General features: G+C 43.9%; 1 protein-coding gene across 1 annotated transcript; it reads right to left on the reverse strand.

Moving 5' to 3' along the window:
* Positions 1-240: 240 nt before the first annotated feature.
* Positions 241-1,019, reverse strand: LOC132884493 (putative claudin-24). Its single transcript, XM_060918346.1, has one exon. It carries the CDS (start codon positions 942-944, stop codon positions 270-272), a length of 675 nt encoding a protein of 224 aa, XP_060774329.1. The 5' UTR covers positions 945-1,019; the 3' UTR covers positions 241-269.
* Between the last annotated feature and the right edge of the window lie 24,066 nt (positions 1,020-25,085).

Below are 25,085 nucleotides of genomic sequence, written 5' to 3' on the forward strand. Positions count from 1 at the left end.
ATAATATTATAAAATTTTTTACACACACACACACACACACACACACACACACACACACACACACACACACATATATCAGTTTAAGAGAACTAATTCTGTTAGGAGCAAAGTGCAAAAAAACATTAACACATACCAACAAATTTAATCAAAGTTACCAACTGGACTGCAGTGACCAAATAAATGAAAAATCAGTGTACATTATATCGGGAAATTCATCAGTCCATCTGTCCTCTCACATTAGAAACACTCAGAATGTTTATTGTCTCCTGCTAAACATATTCTACTCGCTTTCTGGACGAGCCATCCACAGGCTGAAACTTTTCCTCGGGATTGTACACAAAGTATGCACTACCTGATTTTTCTTCTTCATTCTCTTTTGAACCACAACATGAGACGAAGAACAACACTGCAGAAACAACATGAAAAAAACTTGCAGCCCAGCCAATGAACATTGCGTCGCCAAACTCCCAGCGAGGCATACTTTCAGGCAAGGTATGATCGTAGAACTGCAAAACAGTCTCATGGGCAATAGTGGAGACAGCAACGAGTTCAAGGACGCCAGCTGTCAGGCCCATCACCCCTGCGGTGATCTTCATGCCGCGCTTCACCCGCCATCTCTCACAAATTCCCACCAGTTTCAGACCTGGGAGAGCGATCAGGAGGCCCAAGAGTGCCAAGGCGTCTGACATGCACATGCATATGCGTGCCACTGTGAGGTTGTACGACAGACCCAGCACGGTGTCGAAGGGAAGACAATCGGAGGTTGCCCCATCCTGAAACACACAGGTCTCCCACAGGCCCTGTTCATAGCTCTCCAAAACCAGCAGTTCAGGGGAGAGGCTCATCCAATTGGGCATGATTGTTGCAGCTAACGAGCAGAACCATGCCCCCACCCCCACGATCATACCCAGAAGCTCCAGAATGCCGGAATATGGATTCAACATGGTGCTCCTTGGCCCTCAGGTATGGGTAAAACTTCTGGAACTCTCGTTGGAGGAGAGACAGAGAGAGACAGAGAGAGAGAGAGAGAGAGAGAGAGAGAGAGAGATGGATAGCGTCTTTGAGCCAATTCGTGATGACCACTCCAGTTACTTCACAGTCTGTCTGTTTCCACTAAAAACTGCACACATCATCTCGACTTGAGAGGTAAAATACAAGGAGGAGGTGGAAGAGGAGGAGGTGAGAGAGAGAGAGAGAGAGAGAGAGAGTGGGCAAGAGAGGGCACATTGACTTTTAGCCCTGCCCTCGAAACTCCGTCCCATCTCACAGAGAGAGAGAGACAGAGAGAGAGAGAGAAAGAGAGAGAGCTATGTTCCATGAGCTCAAAGGGATAATTTTTTGCTGCCCATTGTCTGGTCAGTTTCTTTCCATTTTGTCCTCAAGATAGAGAAAACAATGCTTTACATCAGATACAAACACTACTATCTGCATAGGTTTCCATACTATACCAGAAAACCTCCAAACTTCTGTGAATGCCTGGTAAGCGAGTCAATAAAACTTCCAAAATGTGCACAGTCTATCTCTCTCTCTACAGGTTGTTTTTTAAAATATTTTTTTATTATGATTTTCCATTGATTTACACATTGACATTTAAACATAAACATTATACCCCAATCTGGCAATAAGAAGAAGAAGAAGAAGAAGAAGAAGAAGAAGAAAGAAAGAAAAAAACAAAAAAAACAGATAAACATTAAATAAAACAAACAAAATGATATTAATGTAAATAAGTAATCTCATCTCATTATCTCTAGCTGCTTTATCCTGTTCTACAGGGTCACAGGCAAGCTGGAGCCTATCCCAGCTGACTACGGGCGAAAGGCGGGGTACACCCTGGACAAGTCGCCAGGTCATCACAGGGCTGACACATAGACACAGACAACCATTCACACTCACATTCACACCTACGGTCAATTTAGAGTCGCCAGTTAACCTAACCTGCATGTCTTTGGACTGTGAGGGAAACCGGAGCACCCGGAGGAAACCCACGCGGACACGGGGAGAACATGCAAACTCCACACAGAAAGGCCCTCGCCGGCCACGGGGCTCAAACCTGGACCTTCTTGCTGTGAGGCGACAGCGCTAACCACTACACCACCGTGCCGCCCTAAATAAGTAATAATAATTAATAAAACAAAACTACATTTCAATTGGGTCACAGCAGTGCACAAATTGCAGAACTTATACAATTAATCACAGTTCAAGGTTGTGAGTCTCCAGAAAGTCCATATAAGGTCTCCATAAATGAGCAAAATTCTTTTTCTTTTTTACAATATATGTAGGTCTCTCCAAAGTGAGACAGGACATCAGTTCTTTTGTCCACATTCCAATAGAAGGTGTGTCCATACTTTTCCACAATAATGCAATTATCCTCCTGGCTTGCAAGAGTCCAAAGTCAATGAGCAGTGATTGCCATTGGGACACAACAAAGTTCTCTGAGTATATTCCCAGTAAACATATTTTGGCTCGCAACGGGACTTCCCTACCAGCTATGAGACTGATACAATGTAATACATTTTTCCAGAATTGGTGCATCTTTGAACATTCCCACAAGCAATGAATTAACATACCCTTTTCTTCTCTGCATTTCACACAAATATCAGGTACATTAAGGTATATATGATTCAACCTGCAAGGTGTAAGATAAGTGCGCATTAACCACTTATATTGTAGCAGCTTATATCTGGTGTTAACCGACTGGGTCTGAGCCTTAAAACAAGCCCTTTCTCAGTCAATTTCCTGGATATCCTCCTTTAAATCAGTTATCCATGCCTCCAGCTTTTTAGAAGATGACTCTTTTGAATGTTGTAACAGTAAATCATAAAACAGTAAAATTTGTCCTCTACCCTCCATGTGGGATAGAGTCAAGTCCTCGATTTTAGATAGTGGGGGTACAGACAATTGCTTATGTGTGGATAGAATAAAATGTTTCAGTTGGAGGTATTTAAAGAAGTGCTTCCTTGGAATATCATATTTCTCACACAGTTGATTATATGACAACAAGCTACCTTCTGCGTATAAATCCAAAAATTTTGCAACACCTTTGTTAAACCACATCCTAAATCCACCATCTGCTCTCCCTGGTGTAAAACAATTATTGCCCCATATAGGGGAAAACTGTGATAATGCTGGTGTGTCTCCAATCTGTTGGTGTGTAGAGTACCACACTGAAATGGTATTTCGAAGAAAGGGATTTTTTGTTTGTTTTACCAGTCTTTTGACACTTGCTGAATATAAATAAAGCTTGAGAGGAAGCCCTAGTGTTGACGTCTCCTCTATAGTCACCCAAGCAGGAACGGAAGTTACTGAAAAGTAATACATTGCTGTCCTTAGCTGGGCAGCCCAGTAATAGAGTTTTAAATTGGGGAGCTGAAGCCCACCTCTTTCATATGGTAAATGCAGGGCTTAATTTGAGCCGGAACATGACGGAACAAGATCCGGAACCTCCGACGTCGGATCCGGCAGCTATTTTCATTTCATTCGGTGTTGTGGCAGCTATTTAAATGGATCAGATCACCTCCGTGACCATCACAAAGGGAAAAAAATCAAACAATAAATTAAATAAATAAGTAAATAAAAATTTGTTTAGTGTTCAGTTTTGATTTTGATATCTGTTGTTGATTTCTCTCCTATGACATCCACAAAATCTATGTGAAAGGGGAAGGGGGGGACACATGGATTAAAGTTTTCCATCGTGTGACGGATTTCCGTCAACTGAACTCTCCCAAGGCCAAATGTGAGGTCGGTGCTGATCCGAGGAGAATTAAAATGCCGGGTGGTTGGGTAGAGATTGGGTTATAACACTGATGTGTTGCAACACCATCAGCTATCAGCAGGGTTTATTATTATCTTTTTTGTTTTTGAGCCATGCTTTGTGTCGTTCATTTCCTATGTTTGATCATGTTTAAACGTTCGCTGTCTACGGTGCGGCATTAAAAAAACGTGCTGTCAAAATTGGCAAAATACATTCCCATGTGCTTGCCGTGCTTGTGTCTGACCATTTCTGTTTTGTATTAAATTAAATCTTGCCAAAATGACTTAGTTCAAACTTGGGCATATAGAAATAGAGCATGTTTAAAAAAAACAAAAAAATAAACCCCGGAAAGCCCGCTCCTCTGCTTCAGCCAGACTTGAAGACCCGACGGTGCAATGCTTGCAGACTGTCAGAAGTAATTAGACCTAAATTTATAGCTAACAAATCGGCAGACGCCCCAACAATTATTATTTTCGTTAGGCCAATGTGTAAGGTATGTTAGAACCGTGCCTTATAGCCTACGTTATATCACAATTTAAAGGACGTTTGAGGAGTTGGAGGCTGCGAGCGCAATGATGTTCCGACATGCGCTAAACTTTATTCCCTGAAAATCATACACCAGCGTTCAATGCCCCAAACAGTCAAAATGTCTAGAAGACTACGGTTAAATAATAATCATAGCCTACTAAGTTAAATTACGTCAAAACATCTGTTTCTGGCCTATGAAATGATGGAGGAAAATGAGAACGAACGCAAAGTAGATAGCAGCCAACTTCACGCGATCTTTCAGGGAACTTAACACTCGTGTTGGCCACAATATTTCTCTTAATAAAATCTTGAATTGTGTTTGAAGTCGTATTCAACACAAAGTAAGGTCAAACCCCAATTTTAATTTAAGCGAAGATCCAAACTTTTTTCTATATTGACGTCGAGCACAGAGGAGCATGTCATTCTGCTTTCGGTTTCGGCAGCATGGATGCGCTTTACATGAAAGAAGGCACTGATGTGTCTGCCATCGATAAAGGTGTAAAAAACAAGTGGAGGTGGGCTTGGCTGGACGAAATAGGTGAAAACGGAAAGCCATTTAGTTCATGGTGCAAAAAACTAAACATTCCAGGCGCTTGCATTTGTGTGGTTTGCCACAAAAAAATAATATACGGAAGCAATGGAAAGAAAGTGCAATAAATTGAATATATTAATCCATTAATTAATTGATAATAAAGTTATCAGTTCTAAGTTAACCATTCTCAGAATTTCATCGAAATCCACCCATAACCCCCCCCCCCCCCCCCCCGTAAATTTTCAGTCAAATAATTGTTTTTTTGCTTTAATCCATGGAAAAGCAATTCAATTTCCAATTTCCTTGTATCGTCATTGCACAATGTACAATGAAATTCAATTTCTCTTGTGGATCATATAAAAAGACATAAAAACATAAATAGGTCATAAGAAACAAAGACATAAAAACATAAAAAGATAATAAAACACCATAAGACAATAAAAGGTGAGGTAAAAGCCATAAATAGGGGACAATCACAAGAACAGTAAAAAAAAAAAAGTGCATATTACACAGGACTGATCATATTGCACATCCAAAGACATATTGCACACTCCAAAAGATCAGTTCTTAGAGTTTAGTTCTCTAATAGCACCTGGATAAAAACTGTTCTTAATTCTGGAGGTGCAAATTTTTAAGGACCTGAAGCACCTCCCAGAGGGCAACAGAATGAAAAGATGGTGACCAGGGTGTGATAAGTCTCTAATGATGTTGGTTGCGTGGCGGAGGCACCGTGTCCTGTAAATGTCCTGTAGTGTTTGTAATGAAGTTCCAATGATTTTCTGTGCTGCTGTGATTACTCTCTGCAGGGGCTTCTTGTCAACTGCTGTGCAGCTCACAAACCACACCAGCATGCCATAGGTGAGAATGATTTCAATAGAACAGCAACAGAGTGAAAGAAGCAGCTAATGTGATATGTCCAGTCTTTTCAATGTCCGAACGAAATACAGTCACTGCTGTGCTTTCTTCACCAGGACAGTGATATCTGTAGTCCATGTGAGGTCCTGTGTGATGTATGTGCCCAGAAATTTAAACAAGGACACTCTCTCAACTGCATCACCCCTAATGTATAGGGGAGCAGGGCCTTCAACCAATTCGGTTGTCTCAAAAGCATTGGGGAGCCCTGGTAATGGGATGAGTCTGAGTGTCTTTGAAAAGCAATCAATGATGACCAGGATGACAGTGTTACTTTGGGACCATGGTAGATCAGTAATGAAATCCAGTGTGATGTGTGACCAGGGTCACTGCAGCACTGGGAGAGGGCAAAGTTTGCCAGCAGGGGGAGCTCTGGGGACCTTGGCTTGGGCACAGATAGAGCATGAGGAGACATAAAGGTTGATATCCATGATCATTTTCTCCCACCAATACTTGCTAGGTGCGATGACTGCTGGGATGACCAGTGGCAGGAGAGTAGTGCGCCCAGGTTATGAGTTTGCCTCTAAGCTTGGGGGTAAACTGCAGAAGCCCAGGTGGACAGTTCTCAGGAGGGCTTGTGGTTTGTGCTTGTCTAATCTCCCTGTCGATGTCCCAGGTGATTGCTTGTAGGAAGCACTCAGGAGGCAGAATAGTGGTTGGTTCAGGTGATTTGAAGAGAGGTTGTGTGAAAGCATGAGAGAACATCAGCCTTGGTATTTCAGGAACTGGAATGATAGGAAATTGTGAAATGGAATCTGGTGAAGAATAGGGCCCATCTGGCCTGACAGGGGTTCAGGCGTTTTGCTGTCTTCAAGTACTCAAGATTTTTGTGATCAGTCAGGATCATGAATGGGTGCACTGTGCCTTCTAACCAATGTCTACACTCCTCAAGGGCTAGTTTGACAGCCAGTAGATCTCAATTGCTGATGTCATAGGTTCTCTCAGTGGGCATGCGCTTCCTTGAGTAAAATGCTATGGGGTGCAATTTCAGTCGTTTGCCAAGGTGCTGTGAGAGAACCCCTCCCACTCCTGTTTCAGAAGTGTCCACCTCCATGATGAAGGGTTTCGAGGGGTCTGGGTGCTGAAGTATGGGGGCTGTAGAGAAAGCAGTTTTCAACTGGTTGAAGGCTTGGTCGTCTGGTGGGTTCCAGTGGAGGCGATGAGGTCCATTCTTCAAAAGAGTGGTGAGGGGGCTGCGATGGAGCTGAATTTGTGGATGAATTGGCAGTAGAAGTTGGCAAACCACAAAAAGCACTGTAATTCCTTGACTGTCATAGGAGTGGGCCATCAAGTCACTGCTGTGACTTTGGACTGGTCCATGCTCATCCCCTCCGAGCTGATCACATATCCTAAGAATCAGATCTGGCTGACATGAAATGCACATTTTTGGCTTTAACATACAGGTGATTTGTGAGGAGGTGAGAAAACACTGACCTGATGTGCTCATGGTGAATGTTCTTGTCTGGGGAGTAAATCAAAGTGTCATTGATGTAGGCGATAACAAACCTCCCCAGCATGTCCCTGAGCACATTGTTGATGAGGCACTGGAAGATGCTGGGAGTGCAAGAAAGGCCATAAGGCATGACAAGGTATTCAAAGTGGCCAGTGGTAGTGTTAAAGGTGGTCTTCCATTCGTCCCCTTCACGAATCCTAACCAGGTTGTAGGCGCTGTGCAGATCCAGTTTGGAGAATATCTTGGCAGATCTGAGTTGTTCTAGTGCTGAAGGGACCAGTGGGAGTGGATAAGGGTATTTCACAGTGATCTAGTTCAGGCCCCGATAGTCTATGCATGGCCAGAGACCTCCTCCTTTCTTCTTGACAAAGAAGAACCCTGCTGAGGCTGGAGATGTAGAATGCCAGATGTACCCTTGTTGCAGGGCTTCTTGTACATACTTCTCCATAGCTGATTGTTCTGTTAGAGACAAAGGATAGATGCGATTACGAGGAGGAGTACTGGGGAGGAGGTCGATAGCTCAGTCATATGGAGAGTGAGGAGGCAGACCACAGGCTTTCCCTTTACTGAATACCTCCTTTAGTTTGAGGTAGTACTCTGAGACATTTTCTAGGGAGTCAGGCTGAGGGCTTTCTACAGAGGTGGATGTGAGAGTGAGTTGAAGAAGTTTCATGCAGTTCTGTAGACAGAAGGGAGACCACTGGAGGATGTCATGTTGTTGCCAGGAGAGTAATAGATCATGGAGTTGGAGCCATGGGTAACCCAGTATTAAGTCATGATGCAAGGTGGGGGTAATGAGAAGGAAGATATGTTCAGTATGAATTGCTCCTACTTGAATTTCGAGGGGCGTTGTATGTGTTGAAACCAATTCTTCTCCTATGGGTCCCCCATCGATGGCCTTGAGTTTGATGGGTCTCAACAGTTCGTGGGTAGTAAGATGGTACTTCTGAATGATTGTGCTATTTATGAAGTTTCCCTCTGCCCCCAAATCCATGAAAGCAGACAGTACATGGGTCAAGTCTGGCAATTTCAATATTACTGGTACTTGGAAAGATTGTGAGTTATGAGACATCTCTGAACTCACCAGATTGGTGGGACTGGAAGTTCTGCTTGGCTGATGGTCTCGCAGGGGTCGAGTCGGGCACTTGAAGATTAGGTGGTCGATCTGACCACAGTAAAAGCAGAGGCTCTCTTGCTTTCTTCTCTCCCTTTCGGATTGTTGGAGTCATGTACGTGAGACTTCCATCGGGGTCCCAGAGTTAGTGTTAGGAGAGGGAGAAGAAGGTAGTTGTAGTGAGAGCCATTTGTGGAAGAGATGATCCAAACATATGGCCAGGTCAATAAGCGAGTCAAGAGAGAGGTGTTCATCATGGCACACCAGTTCGCTGAGTACCTCTGGACACAAACCTTGGTGAAATGTAGCTTTCAGGGCTGGCTTGTTCCAGCTGCTGCTGACGGCTAAGGTGCAGAAGTCTAGTGCATACTCTTCTCTCCCTTTCAGATCATTGGAGTCATGTATGTGAGACTTCCATCGGGGTCCCAGAGTTAGTGTTAGGAGAGGGAGAAGAAGGTAGTTGTAATGAGAGCCGTTTGTGGAGGAGATGATCCAAACATATGGCCAGGTCAATAAGCGAGTCAAGAGAGAGGTGTTCGTCATGGCATGCCAGTTCACTGAGTACCTCTGGACACAAACCTTGGTGAAATGTAGCTTTCAGGGCTGGCTTGTTCCAGCCGCTGCTGGTGGCTAAGGTGCAGAAGTCTAGTGCATACTCTGTGACACTCCTCTCTCCTTGATGGATAGTTAATAGGCACTCCCTGACTTCGATCTCCTCTAGCTCATGGTCGAACACTCTCATGAAAAGCTCCAGAAAACAGACATACGACATGGTGTGTTTGCCCCATGCCTCCACACCGTGCTTGCCCATTGGAGTGCTTTACTGGTGAGAATACTGATGAACTGGGAGATCTTGTGCTCATCTGTTGCACCCACGAGAGATGAAAAATGCAACGAACACTGAAAAAGAAATACTTTACAATGGGAAGCTTCCCCAGAAAACTTTTCTGGCAGAAGAATGCTTCGGGACATGCCGGATGGAGAGGAGGGGTGTGTGAGGATAGCCTGCGACACCACAGCAGTGAGTTGTGTCATCCTGGTGTTGAGATCACTTATCATCTGCTGGTGTTCTCCTAACAGTCACCCCTGTGCATGGACTGCAGTCTGCTTAGCCTCCTCTGCTGCATCCATGATGGCGAAGTAACCTGTCAAAATGCAGGCACTGCAGGGGAGAGCAGGTGTGGCGCAAACTGCAGCTGAAGCTAAATCATGAGACTGAAATCATGGTCAGGAAATGGGTGTGGGTCAATCGATCAGCAAACAGAGTGATGCAGGATAGACGAGAAGACGAGGTCGGACAAATAGCGAGAACTAAGGTCTAAAATCGGGAAGTCAGTCAGGAAAATAAATGGCTCGGTATATTCAGGTACGGGACACAGAACGATACTTTGCGTTGAGTGAGAGTGAGAGCTTATATAGGGGAAGAGATTGCGAGATATTGGAGGCAGGTGCAGTAGTTAATACTCTGGTGATGGAGGGCACTGTGAATCTTGGGAGGTGTAGTCCGGAGCAGCCATGTTTGGAGGCTGCTACAAACTCCAATTTTCAGTGCTGTTACCGACAATTGGTTAATAGTTATTATTATTATTATTATTATTATTATTATTATTATTATTAAACCCACATCAGGAGAAGGTACAGGCTCTGGAGAGTTTACAGTCTTTTTGGGCAGCAGATCAGAGAAATATTAGCAAACTTCTGACTAAATAAAGAAATTAATGTAGACCTAACCTGTAGAGAAAGGGAGGGAGCGGTCACGTGACCCGATGAAGATGGCAGCTTAGAAGTGAGGCTCTGATCAACCCTGCACAAAAATCTGTTTATTCCCCAGACAGTGGCTTGGAATTCAGATTCTCCACTCAGAGTTAAATATGTCAACATCTCACGCGACTAAGGAATGTGACATTTTTATCAGAGCTCAAAAACTGACCGCTCAAAACAAGAAAACGGCCCCGTCACCCGAGCAAGCAGATGCTAGTAACATGGCTGACATAGCGGATGTGCTAAGAGAGCTAAAGTCGCTCCGCTCCAAGTTCGGACTAAAACTGGACGGCATTAATACCCGCCTCGGAGAGATAACCAATGCTATAACTGCATTAGAAGGCAAAGTGACTGAAGTTAAACAAGATGTGTCGGAGCACACTAAACGCATTGGAGAAATGGAGGACTGGGTGATGGCGGCTGAGGAGGAACTTGAGAGTGTGCGGGTGGAGTTGGCTTCAACTGTAAAAAGGCTGTCATATTTGTTGATGAAGACCGGCGACTTGGAGAGCCGAGGCAGGAGGAAGAATCTGCGTTTGTTTGGTCTCAAGGAGGGCGCCGAAAGTACGCAACCTTTGCTGGATTTTATCCGAGAAATGTTACCGAAGTGGCTGGAGCTCACTGCGGAACAGACCCCGGTGTTGGAGCGGGTGCATCGCACCTTGGCGCCGGCAAAGCCTAACCAGCACAGAGCCGTCCTTATACGCTTCTGGAAATTTCAGGATAGAGAGACTGTTTATCATCTTTCATTACAGAAAAATATTCTACACAATGGAACTAAGATCACTCTGGTACAGGACTTTTCAGCAGAAACGATGCGGAAACGTCGGGAATTCAACACCGTCAGAAAGTTGTACAGTGAGATGGGGAAATTTCGAGGATTTCAGTTAAATCCCTGCAAGATGAGAGTGGTTCATGACGGGAAGGTGTTCCTCTTCTCTTCACCGCGTGAAGCAGAGGAATTTCACCGTGAAATTCAGCCTAAAGATTAACTCTTTCCTTCATAGTCAGCCTCTGATGACAGGTAACACCAGTAAGAGGTACAGCAACAGTGAGATGGACTAACGGGACTGGCAATATGAATGTTATAAATGACCCGGCACCCTTTTTTTTTTGGTTTACTAATGAAGGTATAAGTTTATTGTAAATTGTTTATAATGAATAATCCATACGGAATGTGAACTAGGTATGGTCTTATTGAGCCCCCCCCGTTTTTTTTCTTTCTTCTCTTTTTTTTGAGCTTAAAGTTGTTAGTCTCATTGTGACAAAGACAGTTTCTTTTTCTTCTTTTTTCTTACTTTGCTATTGAAGCTCATTTATGCAAAATGATTGCTGGAAAGGGGGGGTAGGTAAGGAAGTAAATTTAATTTCAATTTATTGAATTTTTTTTTCTAATATAGACAAATCCGTCCCTTTTTGAACATCCGGGGAAAAACTATAATATTGATTGTTGTAAGCGTTGTGCAGGGTTGGTGATGAGCTTAAAGACACACGTTGACTAATTACTGCTCCTCATGTAAATGTGGATCAGTGCTCCTCGTTCGTTTAGCAAACATGGGAATGACGGGAACAATGTTCAGTGTTCCGGTCTTAAAACACTTCAGTTGGGGAAGTGTGGGGGCGGGAAGTTGGGATATCTGGCATGGTATGCGGTTTGTTTGTTTTTTGTTTGTTTTCTTTTTTTGTGTGTGTGTGTGTTTGTTTTTTACACACTATCAAGGCTCCTATCAGCAGTGTCTTTGTTTACTTATTTAGTCTAATTGGCAGGACAGAACTGCATCTTGCTCATGAGAATAAAATACTAATATGTCTGAAATAAAAATTACTAGTTGGAATGTTAGGGGGCTGAGAGAAATGACTAAATTGAAGCAAGTCTTAAACAGAATTAAACAACTTAAGTCCCAAATAGTTTTCTTGCAGGAGATACATTTAAGGGCAACAGAAATCGATAGATTAAAAAAAGAGATGGCCAGGTCAGGTCTTGTGTGCTCCATATAGTAATCATGCTAGGGGTGTACTTATACATAAATCTCTACCGTTCCAAACCACTAATGTTATTTGTGATCAATATGGCAGGTATAGAGAGCGTGCACGTGACGCCAAGAGATATTTGTTTATCCGCCATTTTGGACGGCAAGGTCGCGCATAGAACTTAGACGAACCCGTTCTAATTATCAAGTGTGTGGGAGTAAATCTTTCGAGAATGGTTATATCTTGTTCAGCATTTGGTTGTACCAATAGACAGGGCCAAAAGGAGGGCCTGTCATTTTATAGATTCCCCGCAGACGAGGAGAGACACGCAAAATGGGTGTCTGCTGTGCGAAGAGAAAACTGGTACCCCAGTTCTACCAGCCAAATTTGTAGTGAACACTTCATATCAGGTAGGTGTAATCAGTGCTTAATTTGTGAAGTGGGAGGTCCCAGAACGCCAAATATTTTCAAATACATTTTCGTGAGAGCCATATATAAAAAGTGACGCTGAATACAACTAAAATGCATTTTTACGTATGACCAACAATTTGAGTGTAATATATTCTTTTTAATAATGAAGAGGCTCTTGACATGCCGTCTTCCTCCTGTCCCCCGCTGAATATTTTGACGCAAACGTAGCTTGGCGTGTTTCGAAGTGCCGCTTTATTTCATTGTTTCATTGATGCAATCTTGTCATTGTATAGGCCTATTGGACACAAAGCAGAACCCTCTCACCCCACAAAGGCGAATTCCTCTGTCCATTCCTGTTGAAATGTACGGTAGCCCACCAGTCACCTTTTTTCCCTTTTCACCATGTTCTTTGTCAAAAGGCTTTGCTTTGCGGACAGCTAACTGATTTTTTCATTAAATGGAGGTGTACTTCTTGATCTCAATGTGAGCTGATTAATCTGCGAGCCAGATGCAGTCACCAAAAGAGCCACATCTGGCTCCCGAGCCATTGCAGACCCCTGCGTTAAGGCAACAACTGGATCAACAATTAACAAATCAAACACAGGTTACAATATATTGATGGCCATAATAAAACACAGCAGAGTAAAGACTTAATCTTGCTTGTGTATCTGACTGAGATTATAAAGAAAGTAAATAAATAAAACGGTCCTGGCACTTGCACCCACAATGCAGCCCCATAGACCGTAGAACGCATTTGAACAATAGACCTACCATGTGTCGACCGACCCGGCAGTGGCCCCGCTTGGCAAAAAAAAAATAAAATAATATCAGACATTATGATCTTAGAAAACGCTTTAGTGACGAACAGTTACAGACAGTAATATGTTGTGATATTATGTTATATTATTTTTTATTAGGCTATATATTAAATTATATATTAAATTTATCTTCTAAAATTACAGACTGTACTCATATCACAACCGGTTTATTTCACCATTGGAGATCAGATCACACAATACATGAGTTAAATGACTCATTTTAAAGGTCCCATGGCATGAAATTTTCACTTTCTGAGGTTTTTTAACGTTAAAATGAGTTCCTCTGACCTTCTTAAGTCACCCCAGTGGCTAGAAATTTCATAATGTGTAAACCAAACTATGCCCAACATTTGAGAATGGCGCGTCAAAACGGCGCGTTGATAAACTCTTCCCTTTACTACGTCAGCAAGGGAGATGATCCCCACGCCCCCCCTCTGGATTCCCACCCACTGTATGAATTGCCCGCCCAGTTGTAGTGAGGAGACCATAGAGGACACAACATGGCGTCACCTAAGCGAGCGAAACATGGAAATTGCGCTGTACATGGATGTGACAACACAGAAAAGAGTCTGTTTTTACTGCCAACGGGAGAGCCCCTGAAGACACAGTGGCTTAATTTTATTTACTTCAATAATACGCCGTTGAGTCTACCTAAGACGGTGTATGTTTGTCGGAAGCATTTTCCTGATGAATGTTTCCACAACTTGGGACAGTACAGGGCAGGTTTTGCACATCAACTGTCACTGAAGCCTGGGTCCGTACCAAGCATCCCTGCTGCATCAGCCACAAACACCGATCAAGTAAGTGTATAACTGTTAAGTCGTTTTGCCATGTTTTAAAATTGGTGCCACGTTAGCCTTGCAATGGCTACATTAGCTGTGCAGCTAACCACTTCCTGCAGTTAGCCAGGTACTCTGCGCTACAAAACCAAAAAGCATGCAGCATGCTCTGTTAAACTGAGTTTAGTCTGGAAATTGACTGTAACTTATGAGCTTATGTTTTGCCGTGTTTTAAAATCGGTGCCACGTTAGCCTTGCAATGGCTACATTAGCTGTGCAGCTAACCGCTTCCTGCAGTTAGCCAGGTACTCTCCACTACAAAACCAAAAAGCATGCAGCATGCTCTGTTATAATAGCCAATCAAAACAGTTTTTACAAAGACACCCACATTCTTTTTTTTAAGTCACTCGTTCATTTTATTTGTTTGTTTGTTCAGTAAAAACCGAAACATTTGTTGAATTTATTTTATTTCCTCACGTCGCACCTTAATGACGTCAGCGCGCGGTATTTTTCCCTTCGCGGTTTGTTCCTTCTCTCTCGCCATAGTAAGACACCCACATCCGCTTGTTCTGACCCACTGGAGGTAGCGTCACAGTGCTGTTAGCCAATCAGAGGTAACACATTTACATGTCATGAATATTAATGATAAGACCCGCCCCCACCCTCTACCCTTCCCCACCTCCTGCTTCTCATTAGCAAAACGACGCACTGGGAAAAGCGCTGAAATGGGGCTTTCTCCCAGGAGGCTATATCTATGTGCCGAGGGTTCATTTTGAGAAAGGCTGCGGATATAACATCCGGAAACCTCCACGAGCCCGTTTAAAGCATCAACAAACCACCATGCCATGGGTCCTTTAATGATTTAAGTAGGGTATTTAAAAGCATAGCCTAGGATTTCAAGCATATTTCAAGTTTAAAAGCAGTGCCAGCAAACATAAGTGCAATCAATTCAAGTAATAATTAAGAAATAAAGGGTTTACAAAACAAGTTGGAGAATTCATTTTAAGGATTCAAGTTTTACTATATTCCAAGGATTCAAGTAGCAGCCATAAGTGCAATCGATTCAAGTAATGGGTAAGTAATAACGGGTTTTTAAAAAGTGACGTGAACCATTTTTTCTTTTTCAAGTAACATGGTTAATTCTTTTCTTAAGTAATAACGAGTTGACACATAACGTTTTTTTTTCAGGGCAGTGATCCGCCTACCTTTCTTGGTTTTTTTGCCAATTTTTCCACAGCACAAGCTAACGGCTACAAAAAAAAAAAAAAACCCCGGTGTTCTATTGAGCGGAAGTATACACCCCATGTCCATGGATTAAAGCAAAAAAAAATTATTTGACTGAAAATTTATGGGGGAGGGTTATGGGTGGATTTCGATGAAATTCTACGGGGGGTATAGGCCGTAAGGTGAACCTCGAAAAGTCCTTCCAAAAAGGGATCCCGCTCCGACCTCTCCGAACCGCACACGCTTCAGTTCATAAAAAAGAATGAGTTGTGGTAAGATTACAACAAAACAGTTCGCATCACAGAATCAAGCTCATTTCTTAAATCGCAACATTTAATGAAGAACTAGTATCTCCAAGGCGTATGTACATATATCGGCAGGCGTAATAACACTTTGGCTCGCGAGAGGTGCCACGGTTGAAACGTCATCAGACTGGATGAATCGGGTAGCTGGTAGCTACCAGCTGTGCTAGGTAAACAGAAGCAGCATGGCAGCCACCGGAGTAGCAGTGCTATCATGCAGCAGTACCAAAGAAGAAGAAAACTTGGCCGAAACTGTTGAAAAAACTAAATCTTTGACACGTAAGACTTGTTATATGCACATATCTTCTGTGAAGCATGAAAAAACACAGAATTTCACCAGCATACGGTGGAATACTTACCAAAACAGCCTTCGGCAGTGGCTGGAGTTGAGGGGTGAGTGCAGAGATGTATCTGAACATTACAAACACTGTCTTGACTTGGATTTTGATAAAATTCCCGAAGACACGGCTTTCCATCCCACATGTTACCGGAGGTTCATTGACAAGTGCGAAATTGAAAGAGCAAAAAGGCGTCTCGTGCGAGAGAAAGAGCGGGGAGATGATAAACAAGACCCCCAGACCAGCGAGGCTATCCCTGCAACAGTGACTGACATGAGTCCGACAAGGAAACTTCGTTCCAGATCAAGCCTGCCCATCTCGAGCTCTGGCCCTGTCCTTCCTGCCATCTGTATAATATGCAAGAAAACCTGCAAATATGTCATCAAGGCTGGCAGATGACAAAAAGAAGCTTTGTCAAAGACACAGACTTTAACCGCAGGTAAGCTAAAAGGCATCTCACCCTCATCCCTCACTACACAGTAGGTAGTCTATGCAAATGCATCCCATCCCCCAGCACACACACACACACACACACACAGAGTAGTTGAATGACTATCTACACTGCTACTGTGTTAGGACTGGGGACTGTCTTGGCCTCTAGAGGCCGCTGTCATTGCTTTTTCTTGTCATGTTTGTTTTGGCCTCTAGAGGCCGCCACTGCTTCTGTGTTTTGTATTTGTTTTGATTGCTTGTTTTCATGTGCTTTTTGCCTCACCTGGGGCCTCATGTACAAAGCTTGTGTACGCACAAAAAAGCTACGTACGTCACTTTCTGCGCAAACATTCGTATGTACAAAGATTGACTTGGCGTGGAAAAGTGCGGTACTCTACGCAAACCTCATGGCTGGCATACGCACATTTCTGGTGCATCTTGGTACTTGGCGACACTTAGAGGCAGAGCAACGCAACTACATTTAGGCCTACTCGGTCAAGAATCATGACATGGCGATAAGAGGCATCCAAAAATGCATCAGAACATCAGGATGTGTGAATTGAAATGTATGTCAGTCATACGACATTGTCGAGACACATAATGCGAGACTGTTGGGTAAATGCCAACAGATCCATCAACCATCCCTTTCATATTGTAATTACGGGAAATGAGAAACCCCAGCAATATCATTTTGATATTATTCCCATTGACTATTGGTTAATTAATTAAATTAAAGAATGCACATGCAGGACCATGCATTGCAGCTAGCTTAATAGATCTTCCTCGCGCATTTGCCGCGAGGTCTCGTCTCGTCTTCTTCCGTTTATCCAGGACCGGGTCGCGGAGGCAGCAGTCTAAGCATGGAAGCCCAAACTTCCCTTTCCCCAGACACCTCGGCCAGCTCCTCGGGAAGAACACCGAGGCGTTCCCAGGCCAGCCGAGAGACATAGTCCCTCCAGCGTGTCCTGGGTCTTCCCCGGGGCCTCCTCCCGGGGGCACATGCCTGGAACACCTCCCCAGGGAGGCGTCCAGGAGGCATCCGAAAAAGATGCCCGAGCCACCTCAGCTGGTTCCTCTCGATGTGGAGGAGCAGCGGCTCTACTCCGAGCTCCTCCCGAGTGACTGTGCTTCTCACCCTATCTCTAAGGGAGCGCCCAGCCACCCTGCGAAGGAAACTCATTTCAGCCGCTTGTATCCGCGATCTTGTTCTTTCTGTCATTACCCAAAGCTCATGACCATAGGTGAGAGTCGGAACGTAGATCGACCGGTAAATTGAGAGCTTCGCCTTTTGGCTCAGCTCCTTCTTCACCACGACGGACCGGTAAAGCGACCGCATCACTGCGGAGGCTGCACCGATCCGCCTGTCGATCTCACGCTCCATCCTTCCCTCACTCGTGAACAAGATCCCGAGATACTTAAACTCCTCCACTTGAGGCAGGACTTCTCCACCAACCTGGAGAGGGCAAGCCACCCTTTTCCGGTCGAGAACCATGGCCTCGGACTTGGAGGTGCTGATTCTCATCCCAGCCGTTTCACACTCGACTGCAAACCGCCCCAGTGCATGCTGAAGGTCCTGGTTTGAAGAAGCCAACAGGACAACATCATCCGCAAAAAGCAGAGATGAAATCCTGTGGTTCCCAAACAGGATTCCTTCCGGCCCCTGGCTGCGCCTAGAAATTCTGTCCATAAAAATTATGAACAGAACCGGTGACAAAGGGCAGCCCTGCCGGAGTCCAACATGCACTGGGAACAGGTCTGACTTACTGCCGGCAATGCGAACCAGACTCCTGCTCCGTTCGTACAGGGACCGGACAGCCCTTAGCAAAGAGCCCCGAACCCCATACTCCCGAAGCACCCCCCACAGAATACCACGGGGGACACGGTCGAATGCCTTCTCCAGATCCACAAAGCACATGTGGACTGGTTGGGCAAACTCCCATGAACCCTCGAGCACCCTATGAAGGGTATAGAGCTGGTCCAGTGTTCCGCGACCAGGACGAAAACCGCATTGTTCCTCCTGGATCCGAGGTTCGACTATTGGTCGAATTCTCCTCTCCAGTACCCTGGAGTAAACTTTCCCTGGGAGGCTGAGAAGTGTGATTCCCCTATAATTGGAGCACACTCTCCGGTCCCCTTTCTTAAAAAGAGGGACCACCACCCCAGTCTGCCACTCCAGAGGCACTGTCCCCGACCGCCACGCGATGTTGCAGAGGCGTGTCAACCAAGACAGCCCCACAACATCCAGAGACTTGAGATACTCAGGGCGGATCTCATCCACCCCCGGTGCCTTGCCACCGAGGAGCTTGCAAACCACCTCAGTGACTTCGGCTTGGGTAATGGACGAGTCCACCTCTGAGTCATCAGCCTCAGTCTCCTCAGTGGAAGACATGACGGTGGGATTTCCAAGTGCGTACAAATCAGACACAACCGCGGTGTGTGGTGTGTTACACAATGTGGCGCAGCGGCACGGCGTGCCAATAATGGAGCGAGACCTGCCGGAGGACCCAGACCCTGGGCCTCACAACGAGGTGCCACAGCGACATGACATACAAACCCGGCAGTGCTTAATAGCCACAATGTGAAAAGGTAAGGACAGACGGGACACCATTCATTTTTTAAGATATTCTTTTAATGTGTTATTCAGTTCCTTCAATTCCTCGCGGATTCCCTCGAGGTTGTCGTTAATCGCCTCTATCCCCTTTAAAATTTCCCCCTGCGACTCAAGGACCGCACGCGTCAGCACCCGGCCTGTGGACCCGGCGACAGGGGCAGGCGGTGGAGAAGGGGGGCAGGTGACAGTGACGCTGGATCCACTCGGCTGGGGGTCCTCTTCCTGCTCGGGTGGGATGGACTGGGGGCCTCCTGTTGTTCCCTGGCACCCTGCTAGAATACATTTGTCATTAAAATCCTATTGTGGAAAATATGTGCACATGTTTTATTTCTGGTTACATGTGGCTAGGAATATTGGGCCTACTAAGAGAGGAAGACATTTCCTCAAATACAGGGTGTCCCCGAAAAAATGTACACATTAGAGCACTAAAGGTGTTTTTTTGTTTTCAAAACCCATGTAACTCAAATAGACACTCATTGTGGTGCAGGCACTGCGGACGATGTGAATCATACCGTTATCTTGGTATAGGCTACATTCACATTCAGTGGCATACAATCAGTGACCGTTGCATGTCTCATAGCATACACTTTGAACATCACTTTAATTGGAGGTGACAGAACAATTAAGTGATGTATGTGAATTCTATTACACTGTGCTAAAGGCAGGGATTAACGCGAATAAATGTTAATGTTAAATGTTAATAATAAATGTTAAATGTTAATTTGATTAACGCGAGATTTCTAACATTTAATTAACATTAACGCGTTAGTAAAAGTTGCCATGTCTTTTACCTAACGCGGGCCTTACTGCAGGTCTATTTATACTAATTAACATATTCAGTGTGGAATAATTGAGGGAGGAGACGGGGCGGAGAACGGGGCTCATGCATGTGCGCCGAATTCCACGTTGATTGGGATGTACAACAGGAGAGTGCATGGAAACCTTCGTACGCACTGATTGATACATCCGGATTTTTTTGGTCGTACGCAAATTTCCCGATTTTGACGTGCGCACATATTTAGTGGGAAATCCACGCAGGTCTTTGTACATGAGGCCCCTGTTCCTTATTTCCTGCCCTGCCTAGTTTCTAATTTTCCCTGTGTATAAATACTTCCTCAGTTTAGTCCCTAGTCATGGAGTCTTTGTGCTGTTATGTTATCACCTGAGATCTCTGTTCCGTGTTCCTTGCCTTTGTCTTTGTGGTCTTTTGTACTTTGTTTTCTTGTGGACATTTTGGACTTTGTGTTTACCATTTTGGGATCTTCTGAGCGTTTGGATTTTTGCCTTTTCTTTTCTTATCTTTGGCTTTTTGTTTTTGACTTTGAACTTTTGGATTTTTTATTTTTTCTCGTATATCTTCTGAGCAGGTCCTGGGTTCGAGCCCCGGGGCCGGCGAGGGCCTTTCTGTGTGGAGTTTGCATGTTCTCCCCGTGTCCGCGTGGGTTTCCTCCGGGTGCTCCGGTTTCCCCCACAGTCCAAAGACATGCAGGTTAGGTTAACTGGTGACTCTAAATTGACCGTAGGTGTGAATGTGAGTGTGAATGGTTGTCTGTGTCTATGTGTCAGCCCTGTGATGACCTGGCGACTTGTCCAGGGTGTACCCCGCCTTTCGCCCATAGTCAGCTGGGATAGGCTCCAGCTTGCCTGCGACCCTGTAGAAGGATAAAGCGGCTAGAGATAATGAGATGAGATGAGATGAGATGAGATATCTTCTGAGCGTTGGGATTATACTTTTGTTTTTTGCCTTTTTGCATTGTAAATAAACCAGTTTTTTTTCTACTCTACTTTTGCCTCACTCTTCTGTACTTGAGTCATTCCCCTGGTGGCCTAGTGGGAGTTTGCTGGATTACTATACCAGCGACCTGGGTTCGATTCCCAGCAAAGCCCTAACATACTGACTGCACACAATCTCCTTGCATTTGCCTAATTTGAATGTATGTGTGGATTTATAGTACATTGACATATGGATGGCTGTATGAATATGGAAAGATGTCTATTGGTTGTACTTTTGCTGGTGTGTGTGAACTATAATGTGTGGGTGTGAGTAAAATAACATTCCAATACATAACTTCCCCATGCCTATAATATTCCAATACCATAAATGACCAAAATGCAGTGTTTGAGTTAAGGACTGCCCCCCCCCCCCTTCTGTCTTAATGCCTGTTGCAAAGATTTTTGACAATAAAGTACACTTTGACTTTAATAGGGTAGTGTGTATGTTTGTATGGATGTCATAGTATGTCTGTGTGCTTTGATGTTAATATGCCACTGAATACCAGTCTACCAGGAAAAATGAAGTCTGACTGTTTGTCTGCCTATCTATCCATCCTTTTTTCTTTTCTTTTGTACAAGGCAAGTTGCAGGAAGCTGCTGAAGTAAAGGACGACCATAGCATTCTCGTTCACATCAAGGACAAAGACTGTGTGGCTCTGGAGGTGCAGTACCACAAAAGTTGCTACCGACAGTACACAAGGTTTTTGAGCGATCCTGCCAGAGCAGAGAAAGAACAGTAAGTCATATATTAACTTTACATAAATACACATACAGTACAATGTGTGTCCTATGTATGAGAACACAATCACAACACTTATATCTTCTTCTATATTATTTTCTAAGGATTGAGCCAACGTTTGATCTCAGCTATAAGTTGTTCTGTGAGAGGGTAATCCGTCAAAGGCTGCTGATCAACCAAGAGGTGCTGAGAATGAGCCAACTGAAGAAGACCTTTATTGACCTGGTGCAGTCAAGTGAAGGTGTTGATGCTTCAAGCTACAGTACAGGTAATTGCAAGGAAATGTATTATTTGTCACATCCAAGGCAAATTTCATACATGTGTGTGACCACTCAGCTTGCCATCTGCACAGACATGTATTATTCTGCAATAAGGAAGACAGCAGTCTTCTTGATAGTGTGATGCTAGTTATGTGCTTCTCTTGGGAATACTTGGTATTAAATCTGTTGCATAGCAAGTAAACTCCAGCCTGTAATATTTTATTCACTCTCTGTGTTGATTTGTGAAAGTGGCTATATCTCCCCCTGGATATGGTTGGCATCTGGAAGATGGAAATCTACAAGTGACATGGATGATAAGAAATCCAGCCCCTGACACTGTTCTGCATGTGATACACTGTGGTTGCAGAGGGAGTGCCTGTGAGACAAACAGATGCTCCTGTGTCTCTGCAGGACTCTGTTGTACAGACTTGTGCAGGTGTTCCAGCTGTTCAAACACAAAGGAAACAGAAGAGAAAGATGATAACTGCCCTGACACTGACAGTGAGGAATAGCATGTCATGTGGTTTTTACCTCTATTCTATTCCATTGATATCATTATCATTCATTTTATTATGATGTTTATTTATATATGTATATATAAGTTTATGCCAGTCAATGTATACTTGTTATGATTGTTTTTATGTGTTGTATATAGTTGTGAGTGAATAAATGAACAAATGAATACCTGAATGTTCCTTATCATTGATAATTAGAATTATTTCCATTTATTGATTAAAATGACAACATGAAATGTCTGCCTTTATCATCCACTTGCATCATTGTTCTTCGTGCTATAAATAAAGCACTGTTAAGAATCAATTTGGCCCACTTTAGAAGGATATTTTGGGAGATTCCTTTATGTTGGTTACATTTGACAACACCAGGCAGGCTGTCATTTTTCCAGTTTGTTGTCGTAAATCGGCTACGCAATTGGTTTAGCGCGGTCACGTGGTGTCTCGTGACGTCAAAATCGCATTCAGCTCTGAGAAAAATATTTCTTCAGAAAATGTCTCGATTTAAAAAACGAGTGCGATTCTGTGACGCGGAAAGTTTGCTATAAGTGTAACAGAACTTGGTCCTTTTTATCAGCTAAAGAGCATGTGGTTCAGAGACGTCGGAGCGACCTAAAACGAAAACGGGGTTCACCTTATGGTCTAGTATGGGTGGATTTCGATGAAATTCTGAGAATGGTTAACTTAGAACTGATAACTTTATTATCAATTAATTAATGGATTAATATATTCAATTTATTGCACTTTCTTTCCATTGCTTCCATATATTATTTTTTTTGTGGCAAACCACACAAATGCAAGCTCCTGGAATGTTTAGTTTTTTGCACCATGAACTAAATGGCTTTCCGTTTTCACCTATTTCGTACAGCCAAGCCCACCTCCACTTGTTTTTTACACCTTTATCAATGGCAGATACATCAGTGCCTTCTTTCATGTAAAGCGCATCCATGCTGCCGAAACCGAAAGCAGAATGACATGTTCCTCTGTGCTCGACGTCAATATAGAAAAAAGTTTGGATCTTCGCTTAAATTAAAATTGGGGTTTGACCTTACTTTGTGTTGAATACGACTTCAAAAACAATTCAAGATTTTATTAAGAGAAATATTGTGGCCAACACGAGTGTTAAGTTACCTAAAAGATCGCGTGAAGTTGGCTGCTATCTACTTTGCGTTCGTTCTCATTTTCCTCCATCATTTCATAGGCCAGAAACAGATGTTTTGACGTAATTTAACTTAGTAGGCTATGATTATTATTTAACCGTAGTCTTCTAGACATTTTGACTGTTTGGGGCATTGAATGCTGGTGTATGATTTTCAGGGAATAAAGTTTAGCGCATGTCGGAACATCATTGCGCTCGCAGCCTCCAACTCCTCAAACATCCTTTAAATTGTGATATAATGTAGGCTATAAGGCACGGTTCTAACATTGGCCTAACGAAAATAATTGTTGGGGCGTCTGCTGATTTGTTAGCTATAAATTTAGGTCTAATTACTTCTGACAGTCTGCAAGCATTGCACCGTCGGGTCTTCAAGTCTGGCTGAAGCAGAGGAGCGGGCTTTCCGGGGTTTATTTTTTCGGGTTTTTTTTAACATGCTCTATTTTGATATGCCCAAGTTTGAACTAAGTCATTTTGGCAAGATTTAATTTAATACAAAACAGAAATGGTCAGACACAAGCACGCCAAGCACATGGGAATGTATTTTGCCAATTTTGACAGCGCATGTTTTTTTAATGCCGCACCGTAGACAGCGAACGTTTAAACATGATCAAACATAGGAAATGAACGACACAAAGCATGGCTCAAAAACAAAAAAGTTAAATAAACCCTGCTGATAGCTGATGGTGTTGCAACACATCAGTGTTATAACCTAATCTCTACCCAACCACCCGGCATTTTAATTCTCCTTGGATCAGCACCGACCTCACATTTGGCCTTGGGAGAGTTCAGTTGACGGAAATCCGTCACATGACGGAAAACTTTAATCCATGTGCTTTTCATCCACATCTTCTGCTATTATGGTATCCCTGAAGACATAATCAGTGACAGGAGTCCCCAGTTCATCTCAAGACTGTGGTCAAGATTCATGGACAGACTGGGCATATTGGTTAGCCTCACTTCCAGTTACCATCCACAATCCAATGGCCAAGCAGAATGGGCAAATCAGGAAGTAGGTTGCTTCCTCTGCATATTCTTCATGAAGAACCAGAAGAACTGGCTCGCTTCCTTCCATGGGCCGAGTACACACAGAATTTGCTCAAACATTCAGCCACTCAGCTAACCCCATTCTAGTGCGTACTCGGATACCAACCCCCTTTGTTCCCTTGGGATGACACCTCCATGCAGATCCTGGCTATAGACTCTTGGTTACAGAGGAGCCAGCAGATATAGAAGGAAATACACCGGAGGCTGGAGACAGTTATCACCAAATACAAACATTCTGCTGACAAACACAGAAGCGCCACTCCCAAATATGCCCCAGGTGATAGAGTATGGGTCTCCACAAAAGACCTCAGAGAGCCCAATTCTTGTAGGAAACTATAAGCCAGATTCATCAGTCCTTTCAAAGTCCTATGCTGAATCAATGAAGTCTCATACCGGCTTGAACTTCCCCCTCACAGCAAGATGGCGGACACATTCTATGTCTCATGCCTCAAACCTGCTATCCAAGGTCCTCTAGCCTCAGACACACCCACCCAAGAAAACCCCTCCCCAGACATCGAAGGAGAACCAATCTACCAGGTCAAAAAAGATCCTCAACTCCCGTTGCAGACAGGGACAACTCGAGTACTTGGTCGACTGGGAAGGCTACGGCCCAGAGGAATGTAGTTGAGTCAGTTCCAGGGACACCCTAGACCCTCTACTC

This window comes from Neoarius graeffei, chromosome 4, assembly GCF_027579695.1.
Source record: "Neoarius graeffei isolate fNeoGra1 chromosome 4, fNeoGra1.pri, whole genome shotgun sequence".
NCBI classification, from domain to species: Eukaryota; Metazoa; Chordata; class Actinopteri; order Siluriformes; family Ariidae; genus Neoarius; species Neoarius graeffei.

What these genes read in the sequence shown, in the direction of transcription:
- LOC132884493 (XM_060918346.1), bottom strand. Translation starts at nt 944, where the DNA reads ATGTTGAATCCATATTCCGGCATTCTGGAGCTTCTGGGTATGATCGTG.